At 44.6% G+C, this 27746-nt stretch overlaps 7 protein-coding genes across 7 annotated transcripts in view; 4 read left to right on the forward strand and 3 right to left on the reverse strand.

Moving 5' to 3' along the window:
* Positions 1-18116, forward strand: part of LOC108101932 (5-hydroxytryptamine receptor 1A) — a 36020-nt gene extending 17904 nt beyond the window's left edge. Inside the window, exons 2-9 of the mRNA XM_017206515.1 lie at positions 11419-11647; positions 11747-11872; positions 12556-12672; positions 15134-15206; positions 15269-15720; positions 16301-16432; positions 16570-16695; positions 17370-18116. Of these exons, the coding sequence (XP_017062004.1) occupies positions 11426-11647; positions 11747-11872; positions 12556-12672; positions 15134-15206; positions 15269-15720; positions 16301-16432; positions 16570-16695; positions 17370-18116 (1995 nt within the window). The 5' untranslated portion in view covers positions 11419-11425. The remainder of the gene's footprint in view (positions 1-11418; positions 11648-11746; positions 11873-12555; positions 12673-15133; positions 15207-15268; positions 15721-16300; positions 16433-16569; positions 16696-17369) is intronic.
* Positions 418-1847, forward strand: LOC108101933. The gene has a single exon (XM_017206516.2). It carries the CDS (start codon positions 545-547, stop codon positions 1760-1762), a length of 1218 nt encoding a protein of 405 aa, XP_017062005.1. The 5' UTR covers positions 418-544; the 3' UTR covers positions 1763-1847.
* LOC108101934 (leucine-rich repeat-containing protein 40) lies at positions 1963-2852 on the forward strand. Its single transcript, XM_017206517.2, has one exon. The coding sequence runs from the start codon at positions 2054-2056 to the stop codon at positions 2771-2773; it is 720 nt and encodes a 239-aa protein (XP_017062006.1). The 5' UTR covers positions 1963-2053; the 3' UTR covers positions 2774-2852.
* Positions 3017-3666, forward strand: LOC108101935 (dynein light chain roadblock-type 1). Its single transcript, XM_017206518.2, has 2 exons — positions 3017-3175; positions 3246-3666. Exons 1-2 carry the CDS (start codon positions 3093-3095, stop codon positions 3562-3564), a joined length of 402 nt encoding a protein of 133 aa, XP_017062007.1. The 5' UTR covers positions 3017-3092; the 3' UTR covers positions 3565-3666.
* Positions 18117-21858: 3742 nt separating the features above from the next.
* LOC108101813 lies at positions 21859-22444 on the reverse strand. Its single transcript, XM_017206290.1, has 3 exons — positions 22432-22444; positions 22061-22378; positions 21859-22006 (listed from the first exon to the last, which is right to left on the reverse strand). Exons 2-3 carry the CDS (start codon positions 22358-22360, stop codon positions 21860-21862), a joined length of 447 nt encoding a protein of 148 aa, XP_017061779.1. The 5' UTR covers positions 22361-22378; positions 22432-22444; the 3' UTR covers position 21859.
* Positions 22445-24223: 1779 nt separating this feature from the next.
* LOC108101784 lies at positions 24224-24856 on the reverse strand. The gene is made up of 3 exons (XM_017206261.1): positions 24797-24856; positions 24425-24742; positions 24224-24370 (listed from the first exon to the last, which is right to left on the reverse strand). Exons 1-3 carry the CDS (start codon positions 24854-24856, stop codon positions 24224-24226), a joined length of 525 nt encoding a protein of 174 aa, XP_017061750.1.
* A 367-nt stretch (positions 24857-25223) lies between these two features.
* LOC108101816 lies at positions 25224-25876 on the reverse strand. The gene is made up of 3 exons (XM_017206292.1): positions 25817-25876; positions 25434-25751; positions 25224-25373 (listed from the first exon to the last, which is right to left on the reverse strand). The coding sequence occupies exons 1-3, from the start codon at positions 25874-25876 to the stop codon at positions 25224-25226; spliced, it is 528 nt and encodes a 175-aa protein (XP_017061781.1).
* Positions 25877-27746: the final 1870 nt, after the last annotated feature.

Below are 27746 nucleotides of genomic sequence, written 5' to 3' on the forward strand. Positions count from 1 at the left end.
ATAGGACTCGACAATAATCGGTTGTAAATTGCTAACTAGCCGAATTCTATCCCAGGAAACAATATAAATTTTCGGTTCAACTGTGCAAATATCTCGGTTTTAATGACGTGCAGATTTTAATTAAATCACTAATTACGAGAGTACACGTTTGCATTTATGGGCCTACCGCAGTGTTAAAAATAGTTGAAAATAATTAAATTGAACTTTATGATTCACGGCCCTCGAGCAGTGTGTACTTCAGATAAATAATTGATGCAAAAATGCGCAATTTCATGTTGTTTTCCACATCAAAGAGTGCGTGGCCATTTTATTATGTTTGGCCGTTTTTTTGTTTCAGTTAATGAAATTAGCATTAGAGAGATAATTATGTGGGCTCGTGCGTCGGTCTAGCCTGCTTTCCGATCATCCAGGTGGGCGGTGCCAGTTGACTCGACCCTGCCCCGAGAATCCCGTCAGTCAAAGGTTTTATCCAGCCGCAAAAGGTCGTTTGAAGCCTGAAGCCAGCTTAAGCAGTTTAAAATTCAAGTGTACAATTCACACCACGATGTTTATCCGCGGGGACGTGTCGCGCAACCCGAGGGAGCGGAGCATCCCCCAGATCCCCAGCTCGATGACCCCCTACGTGGCCTCGGTGAAGCGGGGACCCTTCACGATGACCAACCCGGTGTTCCACAGCCACAACCCCCACCTGGTGGGCCTCGACGGCCAGGTGGAGGAGCCCGGGCCCCGGCACACTTTCAACGTGCAGAAGCAGGCGCTGGCCAACAACCACCGGCACCACCAGCGCCTCATCCCCGTGCCCGCCTGCCGGCGCCCGATGCCCCAGACCCGCTCCCACATGGTGATGAACGAGCAGCGGGAGCTGTACCGCCAGCACCGCGACCGCATGTCCAAGATCAAGGGCAAGGTGAACACCCACCTGCCGCCGCCCAAGGTGCAGATCGAGGGCAACGGCATGGAGCTCTCCTACATGGAGATGCTGACCGCCCTCTACAAGAAGAGCAACAACACGCTGCGCACGTTCACCAAGTCGCCGGAGCGTCTGGCCGCCGGCAGGTGGAACAACGCGAGCTTGGCGCGCGAGAAGGAGCGCCGCCAGCTGGAGCGCAACAAGGAGTTCCACAAGGGCGGCGAGCTCTTCGATCCGCAGGCGGGCAAGTCCGGCCGGTACAGGCCCAAGGCGGCGGGCCCCTTCAGCTGCGAGATCCCACTGCACGTGCTCCATCGCTACGAGCAGCTCATGGAGCAGTGCGACGTGGGGCTGCTCTGCAAGCTGCTGCGCCCCCAGATCTACCTGGACCTCGAGGTGCGGGAGGCCCGCATCCAGGGCCGGCTGCTCATCCAGCTCTTCACGGAGGCCTGTCCCCAGGTGGTGCTCGAATTCATGAGGATCTGCACGCAGGGCCGCAGCCACGCCATCGTCTTCACCCGCGCCCTCGCCCCCGTCTGGATGGAGGGCCGCCTGACCATGGACCCGCAGCGCGGCTCCGAGCCAACCAACATCGAGCACGACCTCGAGGTGCTCAACCACGGCGTGGACGCCGGCATCCTCTCCTTCCCGAGTCGCTACGTCAGGTCGAACGGCCGCACGGCGGTCAACTTCACCATCAGCTTCAAGCCGCTCTCCATCCTCAACGGGCGGCGCGTCGCCTTCGGAAAGGTCCGCAAGGGCATGCAGCTCCTGGAGAGGATCCAGAGCGCCATCGGCCACCTGCCCATGGCCCACAACATGATCTCGCTGACGGACTGCGGCGTGCTCTGAGTCGTAAATTCTTTGTAGACCCCAGATACAACTGATTTGTCCGAATAAAAAGTGTGCATCTAATTCTAAGCAATCCAAAAAGTAACATTAAGTATTCCCTAATTATCAATATTATCTAAGTTGAATCATACTTTAATCAAAATGTCCTTGAAAACACTGTCGTTAAACATCAAGTTTTTGACGGAGTTTTAAATATTTCTCAGTTCAATATTTGAAGCAGTTGAAGCAACACAAAAGGTTGTGTATTTTTCTAGAATTTAGTAACTTTTTCTGCATTAGAGGATCTCCGATATGATTGCGGTTCGTGACGGATTGAACAGCCCACGGCTGCAGGGTGGAAAGGAGGAGGCGGGGGATCCCCAGTCGCCCTTTCCGGACAAGTACCTCATGCGCAACACCCGCATCCTTAGGGTGTCCAAGGCCCAGATCACCGATGTGCCCATGGAGGTCCTGGAGGCGGCTCAGCAGGAGCTGGTCAACTTCGTGCAGCTGGACGGCAACTTGCTGAAAGAGGTGCCCAAGGATCTGCACTGCCTGAGCGAGGTGCTCACCCACCTGATCCTGACCAAGAACCAGATCTGCTTCCTGCCCACCAACATCTCGCAGTTCTCGAAGCTCTCGGTGCTGAACCTCTCCGGCAACCTGCTCTCCGACCTGCCCATGGAGCTGGGCGGACTGCACCTGCTCCAGGAGCTGGACATCTCGCACAACCGCTTCCACCACCTGCCACCCTGCATCCACGAGCTGGAGGGCCTGCGCACCCTGCTGGCCCACGACAACCAGATCAAGGCCATCGACGCCAGTGAGGCCGGACTGGGCGGCCTGCGGGAGCTGGAGAACCTGGACCTGAAGAACAACAACATCCAGCTGGTGCCGCCAGTTCTGGGCAGGATGGAGAAGCTCAACTCGCTGGAGCTGTGGGGCAACCCCTTCCGGCAGCCGCGCCACCAGATACTCTCCATGGGAACCAAGGCGGTGCTGAGCTACTTGCGCACTCGCATTCCCATTTAAATCAGACAGTTGTTGTACTCGAATCAAATTTCAAAGAAGTGACAAATAAATGGTCCCCGATGCATTTATGCTTTCAGTATATCACAAGTGTATCTAAAGTGTATCCAAAGTGTATCTAAAGTCTCCCTGTTAGTGACTGAAATTTGGGGTAATCTCGATTCTGATAGTGAACCATTTTATAGATTTGGATAATTTTCCCCAGTTTTATTTTAACCAAATTTGGAATAGCTAGCCGAGATTCTTCAATCCGAACTAGTTATCGTATAAGCGTGAAACAGACAATCCATTATTCCCCCATACTAGCTTTGAACCTCGCAAAATGTCAAGAATTTCGAGACAATCAGAAACAGAAATTGCGCGAAAAACAGCGATACCACAGCCAACCCCTAAGAAATCAGTACCGTAAGTGCAATAATTATAACCTTAATAAATAAATACTAAATGGTAAAATATAATATCTGGTCCTCCTCAGTCGCGACAGATCCTACGATGGGGATGCATTTGTCAACCTCTTCGCCCGTCGCGGAGCTCGCGACGTATTAATTCTGGATAACCACGGAGTTCCTTTGCGATCCACCTCCAGTCAGAGGCGCACCTACCTTTACATGACCAATCTGAAGCCCCTTCTCTTCATGGCCCGCAATGTGGTCAGGGACCTGGACCCCTCGAACGACATCACATTCATGAGGATCCGCTCCAATATCAACGAAATACACATGACTCTGGGCTCGGATTTCATATTGATAGTCATACAGAAGCTCAGAAAAATAAGGAAAAGTGTTGGGGAATAATGCAGTTCTCCAGTTGCCGTTCGAAGTGCGTGTGTTTGGGGAAGTTAATTGACCTGTTCCCATCGTCCAGCTGCAAATTAAATAGCATGCAATTATGCCAAATGCGTTGCGGTGGAAATTGATTTCGGGGAAAATGTGGGAGGGCCACGAAGACCAACTAATCCGTTTATGCTGCGATTGCAAATCCAGAAATGAAGCAAAGGGGCAATTAGTACGGCGTTTGCATATTCCGCCGGACTGTCGGTGGTTTTTGGGGCTCGCTGACGTCCGGTTGAAGTGACCTCTCAATTGGGCCCGCCGCACTCATTAATCTTCGCCGGTCTTTGGCTTTTGGCTCTTTGCAAGTCTCGTTGCCGCTTCATTAAAACCCAATTTCGCTGGCTGTCAGCCTGGCAAAAATATCCTTCAGCAGCAACAGATTACGGGAAAATTAAAAGATAATGGCAATTAAGTTACACACGTCTTACGGTTAATTGTTGGTTTGTGTTTCTGATTCTGTTGTTCCTCATTAAATTCGACACGGCATGAAAGCAATCGTAATATAAAGAATATTTTAATGATTTTCTATAATTTATGTTGCATCTATTTGTCTGCCAATATTTAAGCGGCAAATCAACAAAAACCGCCATATATAAATCCAGCTTTGAATGTCGACACTCTATCGATAAATATAGTTTGCACACGCCCGATCTGAATTGTATACCTTGTTGCCGTTTGGTTTGGCAATTAATTTAGAAAACTCAGTGGGAGGGCGAGGGCGTGTGACATTGTTGCACGGAACAGGAAGCGGCACATCACACAATGAAATTTTATTTGTTTTAGGGCCCATTGTTCGGCATTGTTTTAGTTTCAAATTGCGCGTGTTTGTTCAACCTGTTGTTGCCACAAGGGCGGGGGCAGAGTGGCATTTGTCCAGGGGCTTAACGTATGTATTCGGCCGTTTAAGCTGCAGAAACATGTGCTCTTTGTTTGTGACTCGCTGTTTCATTATTCAATGTGGTGCAAATATTTATGGTTTTTCTGACACTGAGCACCAAATCCGCTAAACGCAAATGCGATCTCCCAACCAAAAAAATAAGTGGCGAATCAGGCCGACTCGTAGGGAGGTTCGATGGAGGAGGGATTTAACCATCGGATTACTGGCCGTGTTGAAAGGTCGCATCCATCATTTTGACAAAGGAGTTCAAGGAGTCGGTCGGGAAAGTCGGGCGACGTGATTAAGTGACCAAATTGCAGCGTGTTCGACACATGTTGACATTTAATTTATTCGATCCGACCGGAGTCGAATGCGCATACGGAATTTCGTTGACTTTCAATGAATATTCGAGAGTTATTAATAATGTAAGGGAGGCGCATTTACATAGCAGCCACTCCAGTGAAGTGTGAGCGACTGCCGTTTTAATTACCAGCCGTGTTTAAAGAGTTCCGCGATTTAAGTCGCGCAAAATCAGCAGTCAGCGGAAAATATTCGATTGCCCAAGGCTGCGATTCCAAATATTCCGTCGTCTGGCGGGCGATGAGTCGTGAAATTGCGTTCAAACGAACACAATTCCGAAAGGTTAAGGGCTGTTTGGCCAGACGAAGCCACTTGAATATTATGAAAATGTCCTTTGTCAGACGCATAAGCCGCTTTGCACCACCAAAAACTAAATGCCCACTGCAGAGCCACGACAAAAGCCACCGTTCACATGTTTCTGTTTGTCTAGCGACCAGCCAAAGCCGATTACAAACTGCATTTATTAATGGTGTTTACACAAATGCAGCTATTCGTAATTATAGCAAATAATTAAAACAATATTGGCCGTATAAACAGTTCGCAATACTTTGATACAGCTTGGTTGTTCAAATATTCCGGCTGCCCGAATAAATGATCTGCTGAGTAAACTCCACCGGACTTATCCCACTTTTCGGCTCCGATATTCCGTGTTCTTGTTGGCCAGCACATCCGCATGACTGATGGTCTTCCCCGCGCCGCACTTTGCGGACATTCATCTTGCCAGCCAATCCAACATGTGCTGCCCTTAATTAGTGCCATTTGAGCCCTTTTCGGGCGGGATTAAAAGCGATGCGATGCCGGGTGCTGCGAGTGTTGTCCGTCAGCCGGCTTTCGGGCATTTAATAAATTAAATGCGTATCTGACACTGATTGCCTGCCACCGGCTTACTTTTCCAATTCGTCATCCGGATCCAAATCTGTCGGGGAGCATTTTAAAGTGTACACTGCATTATTTGTCGGGCGATGAATGCATATGCACACATTTATGAACTACGAGTATAATTCGCAGCGCCAGGATGCCGAAAGCAATTACAAAATTATTTATATTGACAGCCTGTAAATTATTGCGCCAACAACTTGCCGAATGTCCGCTGGATAAACTATTTGCATTGTGAGTGGCGAGAATGTATAGTAGAGGCCCCATTGTTCCGCCGAACAAAAGAACGCTGGCTTTAAGGCATTTTTCATTTTAATTACTCTCCAATTAAGCCTCAATTAAACGCGCTCGTTAAGCCTCCAACTCGAGGCCTTGGGGAATAAGTGAAAGGATATCGCCAATCAAATCCAGCGACATCACCATTAGGTCCTCCTGCGAATAAGGAGAAAGATCTCAAGTGCAGCTTGCAATCTGCGGCCTCAATTAATGAAAACACATCGCGGATGCGACGGGTATTAACATCATAGCAGCCAAGATATTGGCAAAGGGAAAATTACCTTCGATTCAGGCATTAATTAACTTTATCTTTCAGTTGTCGGTGCAATAACCTGACACACACAAAGTCTGGCAAAGGAAGTATATTTTCGAAAAAACGCCAAAGGGCCAGCTTTAATTGCATGCAGTGGCTTAAAGAGGAACACCACCGTCCGAATGGGTTTTCCCCCACTTTCCCATTTCCATCACCGTTTGCACCTGCCGCCAAAGGCTGGCAAAAGTAAACCGGCACAGGAAACTCGGCTTGTTTCGTACTTGAAAGCTAACATGAGCCCGATCCCCGGAGCCAGAGATAAGTTTGCACATTGCGCTGTCGTTGTGGTTGACGATTTTCCCAGCCGCTCCGCATTTTCCCTTCAACCTGGCAGCGCAGTGCAAAACGTTGAATAATTATGTGAGGATGGTAGTTTTAGACGCGTGGTTAGCAGAATGTCTTGTTAAGTTGGAGCTCCATCTCAAATTACATATTGAAAGCCCTAAATGAAAAGTTTGGAAGTAGTTCCGAAATTAGGAAAACTTTGAAACAGTTTGATTAAATATTTTTGTATGTTTTACATTTTCTACATCTTCACCAATTATTCCTCAATACAAATTCAAATGCTTACCATACACAGGCAGCTTATAATGTTAATATGACCCCCATTTACACAAAAAGTCTAAACACCTACTCGAAGCCCAGAAACGCTGCTAATTTCCTTAGCCGGTCGCACATGCATTGCAATTTCTTGGCAAGTCGAGCGGACTTTGGGGCACAAGAGGGTGGCGGGGATGGGAAACGGGTTCACGGGTTGCTCCTTCCGTTTTGCGGGGCAAATACTTCATAACAAGTTTGATGCAACTTTTAAAACATTTACGCCATTTTCACGTGTACGTGACCACGCATGGCAAACGCAAAAGTTGTGCCCGGGAAGACCAGAAACACAGTCAAAACACACACACACTCGGTGTGTGTTCTTAGGGGATTCACTTTATGGCTGCGGGAGCTCTTTAATTGCAGCCAAGCGGGTGATTATTTTGGGAAGTTTTTTAGCTTATACGGCAGTGCGGAAAAGCTTGGCGAGTGCGAATAAAAATTACAGATGCCTTGCACGTATTTATTAAATTCCGTTTGCAGCGTTTCGGCTTCGAAACTTTTGAATCCGCCCTAAATACGTGGATGTGTCCTGTGTCTTGTATTTTTTTTACGGGATGGCTGCCTTTTGTAAAGAAGCCTTTTTGCATGCCAATCAAATCTGTAGCTCCCCTGCCAGCGTAAATATTCCAGTGTTTATTATTTGGCTCATCACTGAATCAATAATTTAATGTGCTTCCGATTTTTGCGTGCATCAGCTGCCAGTTTTGGGGCACGTAACACCATTAAAAAGAGCTAATGTGATTTAATTCGGTTGCATTGAAAAGCTGCACAAAGAAGTGCTTAAAACCATTTTCAATTTGCATACGAGCGGGGTTAAAAAAGAATCCCCGCCTGCATATTATGGCTTAAAATGATATGCCATTGAATTCATGTTTAAATAATCATATTTGTTTCTTCCTCAATATTGTTAATTTAAGTCCGACGCTGCTACGATTTCAATATTTTAAGTACCCGCAAATTATTCATGATTCACAAACTCCACCTGGCAACGTCTGCATTTCAGTCTAAGGAATCACTTGTTATTTAAAAGTAAACACAGCTTGACACGACAGAGACACACTTGTCTTTATGAAACTCATTTCGTAATTAATTTACTTTTACGAGTGCCGATTACAACACGTATACGACACGTTGGCGGCAGGTGAATCTGAACTTTTCGGTGACATCTGCAGGAGATTAATTAACGCATCTCCAGGTGTCTTGGCTCAATCAATGGGAAATTAGTTAAGCGAAACCATTTGACAATGTCGAGCAATTTGGAAAATCTGTCTCCTCAACTAGACAATTTGGTCCGGCTGGCTCTTCAGCTGAGCACACAGCTCCCAGCCGGAATCCACTTTTGGCCACAATCTCTCGCCTAAGCACCCAAACTGGGGGGCGTTCTGGGGGCGGGGCAATCAGTCAACGGGCGGCTGCTGCTGCCGGGGCATTTTGTCAAACGCAATCAGCTTCGACCCATGTGCGAGCAGAGTGGTCTTATAAATAAGCCAGGGAGCTGGCACAAAAAATGTGGATACTTGCCGGCAAATTTGCATGTGAAATGCTGCCATGCACACACACACATTCTGGCGTGTCAGCATTGGCTCAAGACCGGGCCCTCGGCAACTTTTCCAGTTTCGCAGTGTAAATGTGCATGAAATGCATCCAGCCCGACGACTGGCTTTAACTCTCTTCTTTCTTTTTTTTTTGTTTGCCGCAGTCTGGCGTTACGGTTTCGTGCATTAACACGCACGCACAGAGGACCCTGGCACAAACACACTCACACACGCACACGCACACGCACGCATCCTTTGGGAGCACAAAACGCACTGTGAATGCGGAATTGGTGGCCCTGCCCCCCAACCCACTTCCCACTTCCGGTGTCCCCTGCATCCTGCGTCCGTTCTGGCCTTTGGCGCTCTGCTCTTCTGCTCTTCTGCAGTTCTGCTCCTGTGGCATTGTTTTTTATGCTCGGCCATTTCGGGGGCGTCCCTTTTCGGTGTTGAGCACTGGTGCCCTTTTTCGGGGTACGCACACTGCTCGAAAAATCGGAAGGCATTTAAAAGCCTTTCAAAAATAAATAACTTTAACTATATATCTATTAAGCAAAGAAAGTATGGAATTACTTTAGTTTCTGTTTTAAAAGTATAGTAGATTTCAAATGGAGTTGATATACTTCATAATCATACATACACTAACTCCCAATTATTCCCAGTGCATGGGACTTAACCTGGTCCCCAGTTCTCCGTGAAACGGTTGCATATTTCTTAGCCATTTGGCTGTTGACAAAAAAAAAGCGGTTGGTCGGTCGAGAGTGCGTTGCAAGTTGTTACTTTCATCCCGGCCAAATCCAGTGGCAAGTACATGCAATAACTTTGGCTGCGGATTAGGACGGATGCACAATGGATGCTGATTGCTGGCAGTTGCATTTCGGCGCTGCAGTTGCAGTTGCAGTTGCACTGCAGTGGCAGCTGCAAATCTGCGGTGGCGCCTAATGAGATGCAATAGTCCGCCACTAATGGCAGTTACTTGAGTGTAAATTCAAAAGCGGATTGCGGCTCTCTAATCCGGCAGCTAAATTATTTATTCTGCATTTGTCTTTGGCAGTGTCATCGAATCGGGTGCAGGGTGCAGGGAGCACGGAGCTGTAGCTGCGGTCGAGCTATCCTGATGACTATTTCACGACCTCCCGCCCCCCGAGGAATGTCCCTAAAATTTGCCATGGAAATTTCGTTTATTTTAATGGCATTGCCCCGTGACCGAGTTGGTTCCAGTTACCAGTCACCAGTTACCAGTTACCAGTCACCAGTAACCAGTTACCAGTTACCATTTTACCAGCTACCATTTTACCAGTTGGATCTGCCGTTTATTGCCGTTTTCGCTGTGCATTTTAAAACAATTACGCGGTTTCGCATTTGCGTCTGGTACCGTCGGTATCCTTTTTTCCGCCAGGACCTTCGCCTGCTCTCCGCTTTGTCTCTGGCGCGGGTTTTCGGTTTCGCAGTTGCAACTCTTCGATTACGCCAGACTTAACAATGCGGGGAATTAAGCGAATTTCCTCTTTTCATTACTTCGAAATTGAAATTGGTTTTTTAGCCCGGAGCCAGCACCCACATTTCCACATTTCGGTGCAACCGCTCACTAACCAGATCCTAATTGATTCGGCCAAAGTTGGATCGGAGGATTTATTGCCGGCTGCACGGTGTTTTGTTAATGAAAAAACCTGAAGCTCGCACTGAAGTTAAGACTGGCGGCCACCGGGATCGGGCCACATTAGCGTACTAAATCTAGCCTTAATGCCGACCGTTCGGTTATATATCATGCCGTGATTTGTGGACTTAGCATAAAACCGAGCGGCCGGCGACGTCCCGACTCGCTGGCGACTTTGGACGGGCCACGATAAATCAAGGCGCAATCCGGAGCTCGGGGATATGGTCGTGTGGTATGGTATACGTATTTGTATCCACGCGGCGCAGTATGCGTGGCGAAACTTAATAAGAGATGCGACAACAAACAAATGATTCGGATAGACAGCCGGCGACAGAGCTTCGTGGAAAGCGGAAAACTCTTTGAAGGCTGCCGCCGCTGCAAGACATTTTTCACCGCGCCACAGATTGGCAAAGGGATCGCCAGAGTGAGAGAGAGAGATATCAACGTGACGTTGTTTTGATTTATCGCGAACAGCGACGGGGACCTATCCAATTATACTGTTAACTTTCATTATGTCACCCTGGCGTTTTCGGGGAGTCGCCTCCGGACCGGAAGTGCCGCCATATTGGCCATTGTTGCGCCATTGTCTATGCAGAGCAGAGCACTCGGCGGAGTGACAACGCTGCGGTTTGCTCGCAGGACAAGTCCTGTCGTCCTCAGCTATCCAGCTATTCGGAGCCCTCCGCCTGATAAATCGTCAACGAGGCTTCCCTTCACATGCGCTGACTTCATTACGGCGTAACAAATCGTCCGCACTTTGCATTCCTCGCCGCAGAAAAGGAAAAGGAAGCGGAAAAGGAAGGCATCCCCGAAAGAAACGGCGCGTTGGGCCTTTGTTTCCGGGAGACGGAATGGGAAACAGGCGCATAGACAATTCCATCTCGGGTTTTCCGCGCGTCTGACACACAGTGAAAGATACAGCTATTTTTACTCGCCAAAATCGTATTTTAAACTGATATCAAGAAAAAAAAGAAGGCAAAAAAGGCAAAAGGCAGATACAAATCGTTCTTGCATATTTATAATGCTGGTAAACTCTTTTTAAGAAGCTTTAATATTAGGTTAAGAAATTTCAACAGTACTTTAAAGAATCATTATAACTTAATTGCAATTTAAGCTTGAAATATATTTCCATCACCTGCAAACGTTTGCCTATTAAAATCAATTTAATATTTTAGCAATTAAAGGCGCTGTCGATGTGGCAAACAAACCGCAACGACCGACAATTTAAGGAGGTTTCCTGATGCAAATAGGGGGAAAAACAGCCATTTCTTGCTGAGAAGGATTATTTCTCATTTATTCTTGTATTCTTGTATTATTATTGCAGCGCTGCAATGGATCTTAAGACTGGCTCTCTTTTGGTGGCTCCCGCCGTGAAGAACTCGAGCTGCTCGCACCCGCGCTACTCGGGCCACAACTTCATCGCCCACATCGGGATCGCGGAGACCATCGAGGCGGTGCTCATCCTGGTCCTGACCCTGGGCGTCATCGGGGCCAACTGCCTGGTCATCTTCGTCATCAACAATCGCCGCTATGCGGCCTACATCCACCAACAGGTGAGTTGAGCTGGCCAAGCCGGATGATTGGATGGGGGATGAGTTTGCACCTCTTTGCAACCCTTGCTTACTACCCAACCCTGTGTTTATCCACAACAGCCTCGTTATCTGCTCACCTCCCTGGCCCTGAACGACCTGACAATCGGGCTGTTAATTACGCCATTCGGTCTAATGCCGGCTTTGTTCCACTGCTGGCCCTACGGAGAGATCTTCTGTCAGATACAGGTGAGTGCTGATTGGGGAAGCGGGAAGGGAAAAGGGGTTAAGAGGTGGGTCAACAAGTTGGTCGGTCAGCTGGCGGAAACACGTTAATTTTGCTGTGAAGCACCGGGGCTCCCGTTTGCGGTTGTTGCCATTGCGGCCAATTAACTGTCTTCACAATGCACTGAAATTAAGGGCATAAGCGGCGGCGATGAACTGAACCGATTAACTTCCGGAACAATGTGTACTGATATTGTCAACACATTCAAGTGAGCGCAGGATTAAGTGTGATGTTATGTTATTCGGTTAATTAACCAACTCACAAAGAGCACGTTTATTATTAGTATCACAGGGAAAAGTACCTACAATATATCTAAGCGAAAACAATTTATTGGCTGAGCCCTAGCCATTTTAATAATTTGATAGAATTTCGGCATTAGAACCTATTCTGTAAAAGTATTTGCCTGTTTTATGGGCAGGCAGGATTATTGGAAAAACATTCACGCATGCCGCGCATAACTCAGTGCTGCTCCACACATTTCCACGATTAATAATCCCCATATTAGCTCGCAAGCCGAAAAAATTCCATTACAAGTTTTTCATTTCGGCTCTGCCGGCGGAAAAGTTTGCGGGGCGGGCCGTAATATAAATAATAAACTTCTAAACTATAACTAACGCACGGTTTTTCCGCATTTTCCATTCCGCAGGCCCTGCTGCGCGGCGCGCTTTCCCAGCAGAGCGCCGTCATCCTGGTCTGCATGGCCGTCGATAGATACATGTGCGCCCTGCATCCGCGGCGCTACTACCAGCACTCCAGCAAGAAGGTAAGATCGCAAGTCGGATATAGCTGGGCTTCTGGGTCACTCAGATATGGCACGCTTTCCCGATCCCAATCTTGTTATTCCTTTGCTCGCGCAAGGACAATAAACAAAGCGCTGGCGTAATTACAAGAAATCACGCGCCAATAAAAATCGACGCTAACAATGGGACGAGCGGTGGAGGACAGCAGCTACACAATATTGTCGGCGAGCCAATTACGCAAGCATAAATAAGGATAATGGGCTTTAAGCTGCTTGACAGTCATTAAACAAGCGGCAAAAAGTGGGAGGAAGGAAAGCGCCAGGGAGCAAGTGCAAAACAAAGAACCATGAAGAATGAAAAAGCAAAGTTGGCAGAAACCAACAAAAACACGCCAGCCAATCCGAATCCGAGCAGACATTCGAAAAGTGTATAAAATAGGGATAAAAAGGGAGCTGGCAAAGTTGGCCTAGGGATTTTTTACGCGCGATGACTTCGGCGGAGGGCGACGACCACAGCAAAGTCCTTTTCCAGGACGAAGGCAAGCAAATGAAGCGGCGCCTCCCACGAAAACCGCAAGCAGGGCCAAAGAGCAGCAAACGAGCTAGCAACTCTATTTCCCATTCCGCAGCAGCGTAATTTATGGCCCATGGAGTGTAAACAAAAAGAGAGCTAGACGGCGAGGAGTGGTTAGGGACACCGAAGATCGAATGTCCTTGCAGCAAAGAAAGTCACTAAATAACTGGGATATATAAAACGTTCAATAAGTCCCGGAAATCCAAATGAATATTACCTATAAATTTGAATAAGCGACCAATCGTTAAACTCTTTAAATCCCACATCATTTTTTTCAAATTTGAAAATGTCTTATTTTTATGTCTTATGTTTAAAGATCTTCTTCTTAGATTTGTATTATGCTTCAATTAATTTTAAATCAACAGCCCTTTTAGATTTATTAAAAGCATTTACACTGGTGAATTTGTTTATTCTTCGATCATTTATAGTTCCCCAATATATAATATATAAAAATAGCGATTTAAAGCTTTTCCATATGTAGTAAACGTTCTCGTATTTCCCTCCCACATTAAGTCTCAATTTTCCTTGTTGTCTTTGGGCTTTCGGAAAAAACTGTAGCTTAACTAATAAAAGAAAATACAATCAGGCAAAATAAAACATTGGGAGCAGTGGGAAATAACCATAGTGGAAAATAAATTTACATAAAATTGCGTCGATATTTTTTCTGCTTCAAAAATCGGCGCCATTTCGATTTTTTCAGGCATCTGGCCTTAAAATCGGGCCAGTGGGCGAAGTTGGCACACTGCCACGCCCCCATTTGCGAAAATTGTGTGCGCACTGTCGAAAATTAATAAATGGATGCTGAATGTGAAATACTTAGATGCAAGAAAAACCAATGCTTGGCGGAACTTGGTAATGGCATCGGGAACTTTTGGATTTCATTTTGCTTACTTTTAAAAGTGCCATAAATTCGCATGCAGTCTTGAAAAATTTATGTTTTTTTGCGGTAGTAATAAGTAAGTGTATCATTGAGGTTGTAAAATGAACTCGCCACAGTTAAATTAACGCAACTTAGCACTTAACTATGACATCCATCGGAGTGTGCAATTCCATCTATGCAACTTACTTTTAATAAATATAATGCAATTTCGGAATGCCACATTAATTAATCTTTCACTGGCGTTTGTTCTGCTGAGAGCTCCAGCAATGCGGCTTAATAAAATATTTACATTTCAAAAATGTTCCCCAACTGTTTGGCCTCTCTGACTGTTGGTTGTTTGGCTGGGTAAAACTTTTAAATATAATAGCGTAAATTAAATTAATCACGGCCATGGTCCGCTTCAAAGAGACACAGACAAAAGTTTTTCCTCTGTTTTTTGCCGGCACTTTTTGGCAGTTCGGATGGGATGGAAGCAGTCCCACTTTATGCAGGTGGCAACCGTTGAGGGACAGGACAACATTCCCCATTTACGATGTCACAATTCTGCATTTAGTAACTCAGTCTGTTTCGGTCTGTTGCGATTGTGACAGCACTTCTCCATTTGCAGGAGCGGAAGTATCGCCCTCCCTTTGTGGTCGGCACCCTTCACCAAGTGCTTTCCGCATAATCAAAACTTTTTAATTCCGGTTATGGCCATTTGGGCAACCGTTCTTGATTGTCAGACACAAGGTGCAGTGAAACAAATGGAAAATGGGTAAATAGGGAAGCGGAAAGAACGTTTTGAGCAAACTTTAACTATTTTAAAATGTAGATACTTACTAAGTGACACGTCTTGTGTACTTTTCGGTTTGATAAACACCTTAAGAGTTACCTTATATCCTGAAACCAATTGTTATTTCTGTTGGCCAGTCCCCCGCATAATTGACAATTTTAGAGCTGCAGCAGAAACGTGCCTATAACCCCATGGCCAGTCATAAATCAAGGCACATGTGTCGGAAATGTGCCGCACTAATTGTGAATTCATTTTGCAGGGCTGTGTGGCCATCCTGAGCCTGACCTGGATCATCAGCCTGACGGTGTTTGGCTTCCTGGTGCTGCCCAAAGGTGAGTGGCCATCGCGATTAGCCTCCGCCGCCAATGAGCTCTCGAACGTCCTTTGTGCACAGGTTACTACTTCAACAATACGGGGCTAATGGCCTGCGAGCCCTTCTACAGCAAGCCCTCCTACCGAATCCTGTCCACGTGCGCCCTCTACTTCCCCACGACGATGGTCCTGATGTACTGCTACGGCTCCAGCTTCCACATGAGCCGCTTCCGGCTGAACGACCCGACCATGCCGCTCACGGCCGCCGCCCACCACCCGCACCCCCACCCGCATCCCACCGCCGCCCAGCAGCTCCAGATGCACCAGCACCACCAGCAACACCACCAGCAGCATCAGCAGCAGCAGGCGGGGATGCACTCGCACCTCTACCACGGCCACGCGCACCACCCCCACCATGGAGGCCACCCCAGCCACCCACACCACCACGGCCCACCTGTTATGGGCCATCTCAGCATGGCCATGAGCATGGGACTGGCCGGCATGCCGAACATGACAAACAAGATTACCAAAAAGGTGAGCCAGATGGCCAGGTGGCCGCCCGAAACAGTTTGTTCAAGCGAGCGCGTCGGGGATTTTGTTAGCAGTAAATAGAATTTGCTTTGGCTGCATCGGTAAACAAATTGTTAAAGCCACCAGCATGGGTCATATATCCAGCAGACAGCTCTTCGTGTTTAAACCTAGGTTAGGCCAGTGCACAAAGTTAAATCGAAAAAAGAAAAAACCTAAGGTATAGTTTGAACATTTTAGTGCAATCCAATTAAATAGCTTTTCTTGCTAAAAATTTCTTTTGATTGAGTTTCTTGTTAAATTTAATTAATATTTTTTCAGCATCTTCACAAGAAAATGTTAAAATACGTTCTTGTTTACTATTCATTATTTCTTTCTATTGTTTTTACAACTCACTTTTAAGAGGTCTAATAGAATCAAATTTGTTTATTGAACCAAATCGAAAGTATTAAAATGTTTAGCTTAGACAACTATGAGTTAAATGAATTGCTCCCAGCACTTAAGTTGTAAATAAAACGGAACAACACACTTGTATTCACCTGATGTTGCTTTCTTCTATTGAACTTCCTCCTATTTATTCCCACAGATTGTTCCCATCCAGGAGAAGAACTCGAGCGGAGCCACCTCCCGTTCGATGGCCGCCATCTCCCTCGGTTTCATTGTGATGGTCACTCCGTGGACCATTCAGGAGATAGTCACTGCCTGCACCGGATCGAAGGCAAGTGTTCCATGGGATTGTTGTTTAGCCTTACGCGTACCACGCGGCGCATACGTAATGTGTAATGCGGCCACGCCCTGCTCATCAGTCGTGACTTTGTGACACTTACTCCTAACTAACTCCTTTTCGATTTGCAGCTGCCGCCGTTCCTCGACTTCCTGGTCACCTGGACGGCGCTGAGCAACAGCCTGTGGAACCCCTTCATGTACTGGCTGCTGAACTCCGACTTCCGCCGCCTGAGTCGCCAGCTGATGCCCAACAAAGTGAGTTTGCTCCGCACGAATCCCCCGGACCGTCCGGGGTTATTTACAGCATCTCTGATCTGGAGCGATGTTCACTGTCTGTTCCAGCTGAAAATCTGTCATAAGCCCTGATTGATTGATTCGCTTATCTCCACTTCAAACGCCGGGCCACACATTCATTGACCTCCCCGAGGAGTCCCAAATGCACATCCTGCAGCCCCGGACTTTCCGGCTGCACATCGCAAAGTTTGCGAGGCAAAAACAGCTTCAGTCCGACCCGAAAGTACCATAAATCCGTAGCCGAAGGTGTAATTCCCGGGAAGCTGGCAGACTGGCTCCGGCAAGTAAACAATCGGCAGACACAGCAGCAAAAATAACAATTGCTCTGCTGTGGCTGTGGCTGTCTGGCTCGCCTGCAAAGTGATTTTGAATTATGAAAGAGCAAATCCAAAGCGGCATTTACATCCCCACTCCCCCCTCCCTCCACTCCCTTCCATTTTGGGGGAAATCCTGATTCTATTCCGGGCAGCGCAGTCAAGCTGCATGATTTAGTTCCGGGTGGCCGGGGTCAGTCTGTGGAATATTTATGGGGCAACCTTGTGCTGTGCCGGAATAAATGCGAATTTAAAATCCTTATTAATTTTTGTGCGAGTTGAAATTTACGATGCCCCGGTGGCTTTCCTTTCCCGTTTCAGTGCTTTCCCCACGAGGAAACCCCGGAGCACAAATCGGGCTGTTGTCACATCAATGCCAACGATTTCGAGATCACCACGCTCCCCATTCCCCCGGAGCCGCCATCCTCCCGTCCTCCGCCCGGAGCTCCAGCCAGCGGGCCGCCATCCAGCGGGGGCGGTGGCGGCGGCGGGGGCGTGGCGAGCTCGATTGGCGGCTCCGTCCTGGGGATCTGCGGCCGCTCGCGGGCGAACAGCCTGAGCCGCAGCGCCTCGCAGTACATCCGGGGCACGATGGGCGGCCTGCACGGCCACCCGGCCGCCGAGCCCTTCTCCGCCGCGCGGCCCGACATCGAGGGCCTCTCCGAGAAGTACTGGGGCGAGATCCTGGAGCGGACCGTCAGCTCGGGCAACCTGAGCGCCATGCAGAAGCACCTGCCGCCCCACCTGCCGTACGCGCACCACCTGGTCCACCAGCTGCACCAGCCGCAGCAGCACCACCAGCAGAGCCAGCAGGGTCAGCAGGGACAGCAGACCACCTCGTTCAGCAAGGCCAGCGACCTGCAGCTGAACCTGAACCTCGGCGGCAGCCAGGCGGCCACCGCCGCGGAGCTGGGCAAGTTCTCCAACTCGGAGCCGAAGCTCTGCGAGCACCTCTTCCACGACGCCAACTGCGCCAAGAGCAAGGCGGCCAACGGGGGCGGCGGCCTGGAGGGGCCGCTGGAGTCCGCCGGGCAGCTGGCCTGCGGGCGCAGCATCCCGGACATCTAGTACGCCGAGGACGTGATCCTGGCCAGGAGCCAGCTACTGGCGCGCCAGGCCAAGTGCTCGCACCACCCGCTGCACCAGCAGGCCAAGATGCGGGGCCCTCCGCACACGGGCAGCCTGCGGTTCGGTCGGATCCGCGCCGCCTGCCACAGCCCGCCGCCGGAGAAGTCGGCCTTCCCGCTGGCCGAGTACCGCAAGTAGCCGCCAGGATCCCGTTAGAAGAGGATGGGGGAGTCAGTAAGAGAGAGAGAGAGAGAGAGAGCGAGTATCTATAAGGTTCCCTAGGTGTATGTGCGTGTGAGTGTCTATATAATATCGAGCATGAGCAAATCATAATATGAGTGTTGTCCTGTAGGCCTAAGAACTTGGAATGCCACAAGGGGTGCATCCAGTAAGCAGGTATCCAGTTTCACAACAGATCCTTCTACTTCAGCTTCTCTTCGAAATTTAGATCTTTATCTTTTATTACTGATAATGCATTCGTCATTTGTGAAACTGGTATCCTTAGTAAAAGTGTATGCGGAATATTGATATCTCTTTAGCTAGACTGTTCCTTCCTACTTTAAACTTCTGCCTTGTGAGTCCCCGATCTCCAATCGGATTCGGCCAAGTTAGCCAGACGTTAGCCATAGTAAGTGTTCATTAAGTGTTTGTGATACCCTAGTTTTCCCAACGCAGCATATAGATAAATTAATCGTAACTGTTGTGTGTGTGCATCGGCTAAATTAACGATAGAATAGGTAATCGATGGTTTGGGCCAACCTGGTTGGCTTACACGCCCGTACAACAAAGAGATATCAGACTTTCCTCTCAGATCCCGCTAGCAAAGTGGAAGCACTTCCTCCCCCTTTCCTCTCCACTTAAGGATCAATCTAGTCTCCGACGTTGGTGGCCCTTAAAGCGTTGTGGTTAATCATAGATCTAGTTCCATAGCTCGAGTCGTATACCAATTTACTCACTGTTCTACGAATCAAAATTAAATCCTAACTTTGTGATTGTCAAGAATTTAAGTCGGTTGGTGTGGACATTATTGTTGAATCATTTTAATTTGTAGCTAAGTAATGTAATAGCTAAAACCAAATAAATTTACAGTTTAAGTACGTCTAATTTTAGTTAAACGCGACATGTTCAATGACGTATACATGAGTACGAAAAAAGGATTTAAATCAAAATAAATAAATATCACTAAACCATTTGCATAAAGTTTGTTTTTCCACTTCGTCAAAAAACGCTGCTCGGCCCACTCAAAAGGTAATTTCAGGCCAATTACAACGAAACCGTTTAAAAGAGAAGCCAACAAATGGATCCCGAAAAGTAACAACAACAGAAATCCCAATTACACACAAAAACACTGGCGAATTCGGTCGGAGCGTGGCTAAATAAATTAAAAATTATTCAAATTTGATTTTTATTGTGCCACCGAGCCTCCTTAATTCCCTCTGCCCCAGATGACAACCGGGCCCAAATGCAAATTAATATCGCATACTGCGCCGGATTTCATTTGGCCACGCGGTGGCGAAGGGAAGACGGGAAAAGCCCGTCAGAAATGCAAGATAAACGAACAGGAAAAGTTTGAAAACTAATTTTCGCAAAACAATTTTCGGTAGCCGCGCTCCCCCCTCCCAAGGGCCCCTGGATTCTTTGGCAATTTGAATCTCAAACCGAATCTGGATGTGGATTCTTTTGCGTTTCTTTCGTTCCCGAAAAATTACACGCTCCGCTGCATTTTGTAACAATAATCGCCGGTGTTTGCCGTCTGACCACGCCTACAGCGCCCCCTCAAAGATCCGGGTGCAGAACTGGGTCCACCCCTAACCCGTGGAAAGCGCCGAAAAAACTTTTCGCATGAAAGTCAGCTTTTCCTTTTTCTTTCCTGATTCCCATTTGTTGGCCAGCCGAGTTTTTTGTTTAATTTGACGCCTGCCGGGAATTGGATTGTGCACCATTTGGTCCTGAACTCCTGCTCCCCGAATTTATCCGCCAAGGTTTTTGCCTAATTTGATTAACGCTAATTGGGGTCCATCTAATTGCGGGTGGCCAGAGTATCATGTGCTGCAACGGAACGCTTTTCCGCCGTCAAAGACAATTTATGGACGAAATTAATTGTGGAAATTGTACTAAGCTTGCTAGAAAGTAATGGCAGTGAAAGTTGGTAAAAATTTGCATTAAATTTGGTATTTTTTTAATTTCTTTATTGTAGATAAAATATGAACGGAAGCTATATGCTCTTGCAGTTAGATGTTTGCAACTATCAAATCAGAGTAAAATTGACAAAGTTATGGGTTGGGGAAGTACAGTTCTTGGTCACTAAGCTGAAAACCATTTAAAACTTGGTAAAATCTGTCATAAACAGGGGTCGAAATTTCGACCATCGGAAAATGAAAAACGTCGAATGCAGTTTTATCAACGATGCGATTAGAAACGTTTGGAATTAGATTAAATTTAATAGAGTAAACAATTTTCAACAAAAGTTATTTGAAATCTTAAGTATTGAGATAATATTGCACTGAATAAATAAAAAAATTTTGCACAATCAACACATTTTTGTTAAATTTCTAAGGATTTTCTTTTTAAAATTATTAGAAAGTTGCATTTCTAATAAGATCGATATATGGATCTTCTTTCGGCCATCGAATAAAACTGGAAATCAAAATTTGTTCCACTAATGTTGATTTAAGTGTTACTCATAATAATTTATGATAAACATTATCTTCGGTAGTGAACCAAATCATTATATAGTTCGGAATTTTAACGATTCGTTTTTATACTATTCGCTGTATATTATAAGTATATATTAGTTTTTTGCCATTATGTCAATACAAGTTTTGATAAGGTTCGTCAAAAAATCATGTATGTATATAGAACATTCTTTTACTTAATCTCCCAAGTCATCTTTGAAGTTAAAATAAACATTTGTACTGAACTGCTTCTTTCCATAGAAAATCCAGTCCAGTAAAAATAAGTAGTCTCCAGTTGGCGGCTGAAGAGGAATATCCACCTGATAGAAATCGCTCAGCGTCTGCAATCCCTAGAGAACACAAAGTTACCAGGACCAACAACATTTCAGATAGTGATCTCACCACATAGGGACAGGTGTGGTTCACGGTGGAGACTCGCTTTATAAGGTTCCACATGATCTTTACGGCGGGATTATAGGGTCTTCGCATGAACTCGCAGGCATCAAAAGTGAAATCGTAGAGGAAGGGCTTGTATCCATTGGCTTTCTTCATTAATTTTAACTTGATAAATATATTGTTAGTTGGCTCTATAAAGGTTGCGTTTATGGTCAAGCTGGTTTTGTTTCGGGAATACGCCTTCAGTCGACAGTAATGAATAACGACCCAAGACTTGTTATACGACTCGCAGACGACATTGGTCAGTTTAACAGAGTACGCCTCCTGCAGAAAGGATTTACAATTTTCACTGCTTGTGCTTTTGCGTACTTTGAATAAACTCTCACACTGCAAATAAAAAGGGAAACCGTCCCGAACACTCCAAGCAGAATAAGTTTCAAACTCATGGCTGATGGGTCGAAGCCACAATTGAAAACTAAACAATATCATTTGCTGCACTGACATAACAAGGGGTACGATAATCAATAATTGATTTAGTGGAAAAAGCCTAACGATGAAATAATTTACACATAACATTAGTGACAAACAGAACAAAAAAAAGAGATTATTGTCGGACCCAAGTATATTTAAAGTTTTAACGAACAAATGAATGTAGTATAGGTTTTTACTGCTTCACCAATCCTCTACCAAGTTGAAGTAAACGTTTGTGCAGAACTGCTTCTTACCATAAAATAGCCAGTCAATCTTTAGCAGGTAGTCTCCCCCTGGAAGTGGAAGCGGGACTTCAATGCGGTGAAAATCGCTCACGGTTTGCAAGCCCTGAAAGCATAAGGGCTAGCAAAAGTTGATTGGCTGGTTAGGAAGGGATCTCACCACATAGGGACAGGTGTGGTTCACGGTGGAGACACGCCTTATAAGGTTCCAGACGATCTTTACTGCGGGATTATTGGGCCTTCGCATAAACCCGCAGGCATCAACAGTGATATCGTAGAGGAACGGCTTGTATCCGTTGGCTTTCTTCATTAATTTTAACTTGACAAATATATTGTTAGTGGGCTCTATAAACGTTGCGTTCACGTTCAAGCTGGTTTTGTTTCGGGAATACGCCTTTAGTCGACAGTAATGGAAAACGACCCACGACTTGTTAAACGACTCGCAGACGGCATTGGTCATTTTTACAAAGGGAGCCTCCTGTTGTAAATAATAATTAGTTTTTTAACGTTTTTGGTATTAGGTTAACTTACACTACAGACAAGAAAGGCAAAAGCTATGAGTCCAAAGGATAAAATGTATCTCGAGTCCATGGCTGTTGGGCTGCAATCACAGTGAAATACTAAATAGAAAAATATGAAATTTAAGCCCAGGAAATGCAAAATTCTAAAACTTTTGATCCATAAAAAACTGATGACTTTGAAATGCATAATTAACGCTATTAATTTTATCCAACAGTCATCAGAAAATATATAGAAGGAAGCTATCTTCGGCAAGCCGAAGCTTATATACCCTTGCAGTCATCAAATATGTCGAACAAAATGCATAAAGGCTAACAACATCGAAGCTAAGACGATTTTTCTATTCATTTTCCATATTTTCGACTATAGATCATATGGGAGCTATATGATATAGTTGTCCGATTTTGATCAAATTTAATTCGTAATTCAAGAGTCGTAAGAAAACTCTATATTCCAAAAATCATGCTTATCTAATAAAAAACAACGATGTTATCATTATATTTCCGTTAGTTCTATATAGATTTTTCGATCTTTCCTATGGTAGCTATAAGATATAGCTGTCCAATTTTTATGAAACTTTTTTCTCAATATTAGAGTTGTTAAAAAACTTGATATTTAAAAAATCATGCTTGTGGGATAAAAAAAAAGATGTTATCAATTTATTTCTATTAATTCTATTTATATTTTTCGATCTTTCCTATGGCAGCTATATGATAGAGTTATCCGATTTTGATAAAATTTAATCGGAAATTCAATAGTAGTTAGAAAACGCCATCTGGAAGAAATCAAGTCGATCTGATCAAAAACAACGGTGTGACAATTTTTTATTTCATTCTTTCGTTTGGGAGCTATCCCATATAGTTTGCGTAAAAACGGACAGATGGACGAACAGACGGATTTGGATTCAGATTGTAATGCTGATCAGGAATATATATACTATATGGAGTCTGAGGCGTCTCCTTCACTGCGTTGTAAACTTCTGACTGAAATTATAATACCCTTTGCTCTGCAAGGTATAAAAATAAATTTTCTGTACTGGCATAACAAGTGGTACGATAACACTGTGCGACAAAATTTAACAAAATCTTTGTTTAAGTTACTTTTTTGATTGTTTTCGGTTAAAGTGCATAAGTTATGCACAAAAATATTTATGCCACCTTCTAAGTGATAGGATTTCTTTTTTATGATAAATATTATGAAATTATTATTATGAAAATATTTAACACAAAATATTATTTTTTTTTTTACTTCCAATAAACTATTATTTTTTTTAGAAGTGAAATTTTTTTCTGATTTTTTTTGGCTTTTTCAGAGGTATCCTCGCGTAACAAGTTCCATACGTAGTCGCCCAGAGTATAGAGCTGGGAGAAAAAAATTTTAAAGCATTGTGATAAAAGCCTAACGGTATATTTGCTTAATACATTTTAATTAATAGATATTGAACTTGCATTAACGCTTATAACGGTGAAAAAATATTTTACCAATATGTGATTATAAGGCTGTGAAATATGCAAAAACACGCGTTTTTGGGACATTTGAGTGTGCGTAGAAGCTGATTGGCTATTGATATTAACAAATCCACAAACTTGTATTCTTATTTTGATTAGTAGAAGAGAAAAATAAGAAAAAATCAACTTAAATATTTTTTTGTCGCACAGTGTAATCAATAATTGATTTGGTGTCGAAATAATTTACACATAACATTAATGACAAACTGAAACAAAATAATAAAAGATTATTGTCGGACTGAAGTATATTTGCAGTTTTGTAGAATACATGAATGTAGTATAGGTTTCTTACTGCTTCACCAATCCTCTTTCATGTTGAAGTAAACGTTTGTGCAGAGCTGCTTTTTACCATGAAACAGATAGTCCATCAAGAGCAGGTAGTCTCCCCCTGGAAGGGGAAGCGGGAGTTCAATGCTGTGAAAATCGCTCAAGAACTGCAAGCCCTGAAAACAGAAGGGATGGCTTGAGCTGATTGGCTGGATAGGAAGGGATCTCACCACATAGGGACAGGTATGGTTCACGGTGGAGACACGCCTTATAAGGTTCCAGACGATTTTTGCTGCGGGATTATTGGGCCTACGCATAAACCTGCAGCCATCAATTGTGATATCGTAGAGGAACGGCTTGTATCCGTTGGCTTTCTTCATTAATTTTAACTTGATAAATATATCATTTACGGGCTCTAGAACGGTTAAGTTAATGTTCAAGCTGGTTTTGTTTCGGGAATACGCCTTTAGTCGACAGTAATGGAAAACGACCCACGACTTGTTAAACGACTCGCAGTCGACATTGGTCATTTTTACAAAGGGAGCCTCCTGTTGTAATTAATAGAACAGTTTCTTAACGTTGTTGGTATTAGGTTAACTTACACTACAGACAAAAAAGGCAAAAGCTGCGAATGCCAAGGGGATGATAAACCTCAAGTCCATGTCTGTTGGGCTGCAATCAAAGTTGAAGACTGAATAGCAAATGATGAAATCAAAGCCCACTAAATGCAAAATTCTAAAAATATTGATCTATTAGTTAACTGATGACTTTGTGCTGCATAATTAACGCTATTAATTTTTTCCAAAAGTCATTAGAAAATGTTTTTAACTCTGTTTTTATCTCTGCTCATCATATTTGATATTTAATGGGTCACTTAGAACGTTATCAAGATATTATAAAAAAATGTAAAAATTCTTTCCTAAGTCCTTAAAATGCTTTCAAAAGTACACAAGAGCAATCAAAGTTGATACCATCGTTGCTATTTATTGACGACTTGTCTTTTCAGTCAGTGCGTTGAGCTTTTTGGTATTATATTAAATCCTCTACAAACATGAAATATACATTTGTTGCGAATTGAGGTTTACCATCGAATAGCCAGTCTATTAAGAGTAAATAGTCTCCACCTGGCAATGCAATTGGAACTTGAATACGATGAAAATCACTGACCATCTGCAGGCCCTAAAACACCAAATAAGATTACTAAGAATTAGTTTGTTTGGACTCAATTGGGTAACCCACCACATAAGGACAGGTATGATTGACGGTGGACACATCCTTAATCAAATTCCATATGATCTTGGCGAAGGGCTGATTTCTTCGCCTCATAAATTCGCAGGCATCGAAGGTGTAATCGAACAGAAACGGCTTGTACCCATTGGCTTTTTTCATCATTTTCGTTTTGATAAATATGTTGTTAGCTGGCTCCATAAATGTTGCATTTATGTTCAGACTGGTCTTATTGCGGGAATATGCCTTTAGGCGGCAATAATGAACGACGACCCAAGACTTGTTGTATGACTTACACTTTGCATTCGTCATTTTTACAAAGTATGCCTCCTGAAACGAATGGTTGAATAGTTACTGGTCTGAAATCAAGTCTATCGTGAAAAGCTTTGGCTTACACTACAGACGAAAAAAGCAACTATGACCCATACGCCAAAGAGTAAAATCCTAAAATACATGCTGGTGGATCGAACGGCAATAAAAAACTGCCAATAACCAAAACGTTACTGTCGAACGTTTATATTGGTAAAACTAGCATGACGATGTGTTCACCTAATTGCTTAAAAAATAATGCTAATGACTTTCTGAAAAATAAAATTGGCTACCTCACAATTGCGAGTAATGTGTATATAAAAACGGAATGTAATTTATTAAGAGTAAATCATGTTAAGCCTATTAGTATGCGTTGCATAGCAAAGTTTTAATAAAATAAGAGTTGTTTAGTAACAGCTCAGTAGTCGTAGAAATGAGTTTTATTTGATTCAAAGAGTGCTACAACGTTACATACATACCACACCGCTGGAAGAAGCCAGTTCTCTAGGCAGTTGTGGAGTTCAGTACATGATTCTGCGGCCAAAATGAATGCGTGGTGCAAGCCGAAGCAAGTGGGTCCCGATGGACTCTTCGTGAGGAAGCGCTTCACGCGGCACCCGGTGGTGATTTCGGCCACGCGCTTTGCGGCCATCAAAGGGCGCTCCCGCCAGGACGAGAAGCACGCCCAGCTGGAGGCGGTCGAGGAGGAGCGCCGGTACAGGCAGTACCTGAAGGACGGCAACGACCTGCTCTGCAGCCTGTTCACCGATCCCAATGTTCCGAAGGTCAAGAAGTCGGCCAGGGCCAAGAAGCAGGAGGAGATGGCCGCCTCCAAGGAGGTGGACACCAAGGTGGTCGACGAGCGCCTCCGCAAGCAGCGGATCATCAGGGCCAACCGCCTGCCGGCGGTTGGGCTGCAATCACAGTGAAATACTAAATAGAAAAATATGAAATTTAAGCCCAGGAAATGCAAAATTCTAAAACTTTTGATCCATAAAAAACTGATGACTTTGAAATGCATAATTAACGCTATTAATTTTATCCAACAGTCATCAGAAAATATATAGAAGGAAGCTATCTTCGGCAAGCCGAAGCTTATATACCCTTGCAGTCATAAAATATGTCGAACAAAATGCATAAAGGCCAAACAACATCGAAGCTAAGACGATTTTTCTATTCATTTTCCAAATTTTTGACTATAGATCATATGGGAGCTATATGATATAGTTGTCCGATTTTGATTAAATTTAATTCCTAATTCAAGGGTCGTAAGAAAACTCTATATTCCAAAAATCATGCTTGTCTGATGAAAACCAACGGTGTTATAATTTGATCTCAATTATTTCTATATAGATTTCTTGATCTTTCCTATTGCAGCTATATGATAACGTTGTCGTATTTTAATGAAATTTTTTTTCAATTCAAGGGTTATTAAAAAGCTCCATATTTTGAAAATCATGCTCGACGGATTAAAAACAACGATTTTATAATTTTTTTCCCATTATTTCTATATATATTTTTCGATCTTTCCTAAGGCAGCTATTTGATACAGTTATCCGATTTTGATAAAATTTAATCCGAAGTTCAATAGTAGTTAGAAAACGCGATCTGGAAGAAATCAAGTCGATCTGATCAAAAACAACGGCGTGAGAATTTTTTATTTCATTCTCTCGTATGGGAGCTATCCGATATAGTCGGCCGATCCGGCACCGTTCCGACTTATATACTGCGTGCAACAATTACACAAATTTTGTGAAAGTTTCAGCAATATAGGTTTAAAACTGAGAGACTAGTTTGCGTAGAAACGGACAGACGGACAGATGGACGGACAGACGGACAGACGTACAGACGATTTTAGATTCAGATCGTAATGCTGATCAGGAATATATATACTATATGGAGTCTGAGGTGTCTCCTTCACTGCGTTGTAAACTTCTGACTGAAATTGTAATACCCTTTGCTCTGCAAAGATATAAAAATACATTTTCTGTACTGACATAACAAGTGGTACGATAA

The sequence above is a fragment of the Drosophila ficusphila genome, unplaced genomic scaffold, assembly GCF_018152265.1.
Source record: "Drosophila ficusphila isolate 14025-0441.05 unplaced genomic scaffold, ASM1815226v1 contig_414, whole genome shotgun sequence".
In the NCBI taxonomy this organism is placed as follows: domain Eukaryota; kingdom Metazoa; phylum Arthropoda; class Insecta; order Diptera; family Drosophilidae; genus Drosophila; species Drosophila ficusphila.